Genomic DNA, 7079 nt, shown 5'->3' on the forward strand with positions numbered 1-7079 from the left:
TCCAGAAAAAAATAAAAAGTCATTAGAAAGGCAAATGAATAACGGGCTCAATGTTACACTTTTTATTTTATTGCAAATTTTAAACTACACAAAGGATAAAATGAACAGTATGTAAAATACATGAATAAGATGCCATCGGTGATAAAAGCCATGCATAATAGCCGACAATAACAATTTGTGACTACAATGAGAAAATAACAGTATGTTGGTATATTACAGTACAACTGAATGTTACAGTTTTATATAAAAATAGTAAGTCAGGGTAGAATTCTACCACATTCCCATAATGATAGAAAAGGTCAGCTTTAAAAGTATAGCTGGGTCTTGCTTTATCTAAATACACATACATACTAACTATGGGTTATACAAAACGTATACAAAAAAAAAAAAAAAATCCATTCTCTCATACTCACACTGCACTGGGCACTTTCAAACTTTTCCTGAGCTCCTAAACTCTCCACAAATTGGGGCAAATAATCTCTGCTAGCCAGATTGCAGCCCTTAAAGTAGGAGTAATAATTTATTGCAGAATGGTGGGAATGGATGACAATGAAATATTCCCTCTAACATACGCTTCTTTCTGTCATAGATATAAATTAACAAATCCTTGCAACTTATTCTGTCTTGCTTGATGGAAGCTGATGCATTCCTTAAAATGACATTCATGAAATCTACTGCCTGATTTGCACTACGAGTCTTCTCTCCATCATACATGCTGTGCCTTTTCAACACCACATTTGCCGCAATGCTGTTGCAGCTTCTTCCTTCTGTACCGTTTCAAGTCTTAACTTTCATCACTTTCCCTCTCCATGCCATCTTTACTAACATCTCTTCCAAAAAACAAACAACTTTTCACTTATAAAAATTTCTTTGGTTTCCATTTTTCATCGTCAGTGAGGCATTACCTGACCACATTCTCCTTTTCCCACCATTGCTTATTCTAATTCTGTAGGAACGCTCATCTTTTATTCCTTTTCTGTTTCCCCTCATTTCCTGGTATTGACCAGCCTCTCAATCAGAGCTCTTCGTGTCCTCTGTACCTCCTCTCCCAGCCTTTCAATTTCTGCTTTCAAACGCTCGTTCTGCTCTGTCAGTTCTTGCACCTTCCTCTCATTCTCCTGCTCTCTTTCTTTGCGACTCTTTTTGGTAGACGAGAAGGATGAGCGTTGTGTTGAAGAAGAAAAGGAGGACAAGGCACTATTGGCCCTCTCGCTGGTGGTCCTCTTGCGCTTTCCCAGTCGAGAGGACGGGTAGACAGAGGGAGAAGAGACAGGTGAAGAGGGAGGAGAGCAATTTTGAGATGGTGACTGAGACGCAGAAGAGGAGCAGGAAGGAGAATCTGGGACGCAGGGCAATTCCTCCTCACTGGCAGAGGGAGATGCAGGATGGTCATCATTAGCGTTGTGGTGTTGATGGTGGTGATAATAATAGCCACTGCTAATCACTGCTCCGCTCGGATCCACCATTCCCACTCCTCCTTCACTCAGCAATTCAAAAAACTCCGGAGGCAGCAAGTCACTGCCGCCTCCTGTCGAGTTATCTCCACCTCTCCCACTCTCAGCCTCCACCTTCCGCTCATCTGCAACAGCTGGACTCATGCAGGAAGAGGATGATGAAGAAGAGGAGGACGATGAGGAGGTGTGATGTAGAGGCTGGGTGGTGTGGATCTCTTCTGTTGCCCTCTGGACCCCTTCAGCCCATGTCTGGTTTCCGTCTGTCAGCCATGTCAGAGAACAACTCTCCAGAACATCCAGAAACTCTGGCTCCTTCTATAAACACAAAGTGGAAATATCAATACTCATCAGATATAAACAGAGAAAGTAATTTCTCATCACTTTATATTTTTTTCTACCCAAAAATTAAATGAAAAAGAAAGAGAAAATACATGCAATTGAATACTTACACTCATGGGTGTGATTAATATATTTCTCCTTTAAAACTACTGACCTCGGTGCATGTGGGGGCACGTGCCAGTTTTGCCCCTCCTGTGTCGGAGCCCAGAATATCCTGCAGGTCCTCATACCACGCCTCCAACTCTGCACCATACAACGGCCCCACACCAGGGGGGTACGGCGGGGGCAGGTGTAGCCACTCGGCAGTCATCTCGCCAATCAGTCGCAACGCACAGATACTCGGCCACACAGTTCACACTGGACCTGTGGAGGGAGGGGGGAGGGAGGGGGGGGACAACCGTCAGACACAGGAGGGTCATGAAATAAGAAGGATGAAGGGAAAAGTACAAAGCAGCTGCACATTAGATGACTGACATGTCATATCTCCACCTACCCCATTACAGTAATTACAGTTCTGTATTTGTTTTTATTAAAAAGAATGGTGATGTAAGTATTAAGGATGGTGAAAATCACAAATCTAAATAATGTAATTATGTACTCCATAACAAAGCAAGCTAGACCAAAGTGCAGCATATTGTGTGATCCACTTATTTGTGAAAATGGAATAACAGTGACACTAAGTGAGGATTAGACTGTACTACAACACAAACTTGTTTTTTTAAAAAAAAGATCCTTCTAATATGCATAAAAACGATTAAGGTTTAAAAGTGAGGAAAAATATCACATCAAAATCTTTACTTCTGAAGCATGCAGTCAAATAGAAAAAGGCCAATTTACCTTAAAAAGTCTCTGTTAATCAGGTCTGACAATTTGGAGGAGACAGCTTCTCCCAATTATTCTGAAAAGAAAAATATGGAATAGGTTAGTATTAAAAAAGAAAAATCTGACATCTGAAATTTGCTGAGATTTCAGAATGAAAATGATGATGTGCAGAAATACAGAGCAAGCTTGGGCTGGGAACAAAAGGTGCATGAAATGAAACGTTTTCATTGAGGATTTAAGAACAAAAAAACACTAAGATCTTGATCAAAGAAATTATAAATATGTTTTATTATAGTTATCGACAAGGGCAATGAAAACTATCAATTTTCTCCAACATAATTCTTGTAAACAAAGACCTAAAATAGTCTCTCCTGCGCCCCCTGCTTTTTACGGTGTTAAAAACATGTCCAGGTCGATAAACAAGTGGTTACATATGACGAGGAAACTCATCAGTTTCTCCAGGTCTTCTACAGTCAGGTCAGCTTTTAGTAATTGCTTACAGCTGTTGAAACAATGTCTGCTAAACAAAAGCATAACCGCTCTAAAACGTGAAGCTGACAGATTTAATCTAAATTAGTTTGCCTTTAAATATGAAATATTACTAAATAAAACCTTACTGAACAATGTTCAAGAAGCACTGGCAATAATTTGAATTACCGACATCAATATAAAGTCACCAAGAAGCCATTTTTTGTTTTTTTCTTTTAACTATAAACGTCGCTTGTAAACACCACAAATCAAAACTTTGTTTGTGATTAATAAAACCAATTCCTAAAGTACAAACAAACAAAAAAAATATTTTTCACCCCCGTTAATCTTTTTTTCGATTTTTAGTTAAGAGACATATTTAACTGTAAACCAAGACAATTACGTCATGGAAATATAAATCCAGCTGGAGGATTGGGCGACACAAAAGGAAAAGAAAGGAGTGGGTTTTGGGAAGGGGAAAGAAGGGAGAGAATTTTCACCAGCGGTTCTTTCCCTGGTCAACGTACTCGCAAAGAGATGGATCGAGTGTAATAAATAAAAACAAAGAGCTGTCATAAAAAAAAAATATTTAAAAACTCCTATGTAGGCTACTTTTTCCATATCTGTTAAGGCTTAAATATAAATAATGTTGTAGCTACATAAATCATAAAAATGTGTTAGTCAGCAGCGCAAACAACTTTCTAGCAAGGAGTCCCTATTTTAGCTTGACAACATTACAAGCGAAGCAGACAACATATACAACAACTCGATGGAACTTATGATTGATTTGTGCAGCTGTTAATCTAAAAATGGCACTGGGTTATATGCTAAAAACATCATCATTCTTTTTTCCCAAGACACGGGGCTGTACTTCACTCCAAGTAGTTGCTCCCCGAAACACCAAAAAACATAACCAACCAACAGTCACAACCATTAAAAAGAATACGAGCTTACCCTCTTTCTTTTATTCGCTCGTCTTCTCGACTGTCTTGAATTCGAATGTAGATATTTTAGTAAAAATTGGTGATAGCTCATGTTAACCATTGTTCAGTCTTGACAGCTGAATGTGATTTTACGGAAACTCCCGGCGGTGTTTATATTGGAGGAGAAGCCAACCTAACTATGCATGGGAAGGTAGTTTCGTAACAACCTAACAGAAATAGGAAAAACTGGCGTTGTGGCTGTCCAATCAGAAGAACGGAAGTAAGATCTTCTCCTTGGCGACATCCAATAGGGTGACTAGATAAGACTTTTCAGGCGGGGTCTGTAGTTGTTAGAGATGGTTGTTCACTGTAGCCTGTATAGTTTGTTCGAACGGCAATTGTGATGCAGTCATAAGACGGCCAGGACGAATTTGGGGCGTATGGGAGTCACATGAAAGGAATGATGCAATGCTTGGCAACCAATTTCTAGCTGGGGATAACACCAGCAGAATCAGAACATGTTTTATTAAACACTGTTGGCTCTAACAAAAATCTAAAAATATACATATATGCATGGATATCTAATGTCGAAGAATTGTTTGTTTCCGGAGCACAAAAGCTTAATCGATTTTTTATGGACCGTTTTAATACGTTTTTTTTTCTTTCTTTCTTTTTTTTCCTTGGGTGTTATCTGGCCAGTCAATTTAGCGTTCGCTTGCTCATGATGTGTTTATTAATTGTGTTGCCATTCCCCTTGTTTTATCCTGACTTTTGATTACAGAAAGTTTGTCGTTGACAGTCATTACGCACCTCCTTCACTGCATAACATTCAGAGAATAAATCAACCCGACGCCCCCTCAACTTCGACTTTGAACAAGTGTGTTTCTGGACAGCATGTGTCCGTTATTTCTCTTGTATTTATGCAATGCCACAAACTCGGAACACATGTACAGTGGTCTCCGACATTTCATACCGCGCGCTCTGTTGGAACTCCGCGAGATATCAAAACACGCCCAGACCGGTGGCGCGTCTGTGGCGCGAGACGGCAGAGCTGGGCGTGAGCCAGCAGCAGACTGTCCCTCTTTTTAAAGTCCGGCTGTATTTTCAGCTGTTGATGATGAAACTCTGAAGAATTCTCTTTTTTTTACCCAGTGACAGCAACTTTTATCCTATCTTTATCCATCTGATAGTACTGTTATCTTTTCGGTTATGGTTATTTATTTGACTCCCCCCCCATATAATCCCCACAACTGGAGATTGAATTTTAAACAAGTTTTTATTGAATAACGCATTAGTCTACAACAAAACAACGGTTGTACAAAGATGTTTACACCAGATACATGAGGTGCCTTTTGATTTGAGTATAGACCAACAATAAGTGTTGTCACATTTTGCAAATGTTTACGGTTTTATTATATAGGCTATGTCTGACAACATAAAAACGAGAGAGAGAAAAAAGTCAATTTTAGGAACACCTAGACAGAAACTGCTGTCTGTATAATTAAGCTAATAAAATTTTTTGTCGAAATAAATGAGCTATTTAGAATTCTCACGGGAAGACTAGAGCACAAAGTGCAAACAAATTCACACCATGGAAGTAATAAAACTCCTGTAGCCTCTAAACATGTGAGCTTAAAACCACAAAGTTCAACAAGGTCATCATCTCAGACTCACCAGAGGCTACAATTCCTCTATGACAGTTATATAGTTGGGGGGTAAACAACAGCGGCGACAAAAATGAATAAATAAGTGACAGAATAAAATAAATAAATAAAAATCAGATTTCATCATGTTACACTTTTGATGGAGGCTCCTCAACCCGCTCCTGACACTTTCTACCCTAATCCCAAACTCAGCACACACCAACTGTTTTTCCACGCACCGTGCAACGTGCACGGCCCAACATGCACAGCCCCATAGCAACAGCGTCAAGTAGCGAATAGAAAGCTCAAATACTGTCTCTAGGACCCGGGTTAAAGCGCTGCAGGAAGCACCGCGAACACGTCACGACTTGAGTGGCTGTTGCCGAGTAGTTCAGCATACTTTCTCTGTACCCCTCCCTCTCCACCCGGCCGTCTGTTGATTTTGTCAGTCCCGTCGTCTGCGTTGTAGTCATTATAAAAACACTGTTTACAACCTCACATTTTAGGTATCTTTTATTACAGCTTTGCATTGTGAGCTGGTAATGATGATCTCTCTTTTAATTGACCACTTATATATTTTACATAACTATATATAGGCCATACATACATATTAGATAGATAGATAGATAGATAGATAGATAGATAGATATAGTAAGTTATGAGTAAAATATATAATTCATCTTTTATGTTGTTATTTTTCCACTTTTATTTTATTAAAGCCCTGAGCTGGCAGAGTGTAAACAAGTGCTCCAAACTGTAAGCTTCCATGTGGATCAGCATTTGGATGAGATTTAGTCCTCACTGGTTGATTTGGAAATGTTAGTCATCACATAGTGCATTTTGTCTCGCCTGGTTTCACTAAATATGTTTTTTGTTTTCCTAAAGTCGCTGTTTTCACTGATCCACCTGTCACTGTACTGTCCTATTATCTGATTTGAAACAAATAAACTAAGAACAATTCCTATTCCGGCCACGTAACTTTATTAGACACAACATGAATATTTGGTATTCATGTATACATATTCTAAACACAATTCAAGCAAACAAATTTTACAGAGATAATGTCTGAGAATGTAAGACACTGCTGGTCTTTGTTGTGTTGCCACAGTTTTTCAGAATGAAATTTAAGCAAGGATTAGAAATAACAAAAAGAAGAGAAAATGACAGTGGTGGGAGTGGATGTTGTGAGTGATGGTCTGAAAAACTTAGAGCTCGACTATTGATTTCTTTTGTTTTACAAACAGAACGAGTCTGGGGAATTTCCAGCCACAGCACCACACTCCCCTCTTTCTGTCCTGTGCCCTTGGTCAAGGCTCCACACCCAGTTCCTCACAACCCAAACACACACACACACACACACCAGCTGTCGGAATCCTTCGCCTCTCTGAACTGAGACCAAGTGATACAGCTGTTAGTGAGTATTGGTGATA

General features: G+C 39.4%; 1 protein-coding gene across 1 annotated transcript; it reads right to left on the reverse strand.

The window, feature by feature from the left end:
- Positions 1-47: 47 nt before the first annotated feature.
- Positions 48-4197, reverse strand: ddit3 (DNA-damage-inducible transcript 3). The gene is made up of 4 exons (XM_041979951.1): positions 4038-4197; positions 2631-2691; positions 1948-2156; positions 48-1769 (listed from the first exon to the last, which is right to left on the reverse strand). The coding sequence occupies exons 3-4, from the start codon at positions 2101-2103 to the stop codon at positions 987-989; spliced, it is 939 nt and encodes a 312-aa protein (XP_041835885.1). The 5' UTR covers positions 2104-2156; positions 2631-2691; positions 4038-4197; the 3' UTR covers positions 48-986.
- Between the last annotated feature and the right edge of the window lie 2882 nt (positions 4198-7079).

The sequence above is a fragment of the Melanotaenia boesemani genome, chromosome 3 (genome assembly GCF_017639745.1).
Source record: "Melanotaenia boesemani isolate fMelBoe1 chromosome 3, fMelBoe1.pri, whole genome shotgun sequence".
NCBI classification, from domain to species: domain Eukaryota; kingdom Metazoa; phylum Chordata; class Actinopteri; order Atheriniformes; family Melanotaeniidae; genus Melanotaenia; species Melanotaenia boesemani.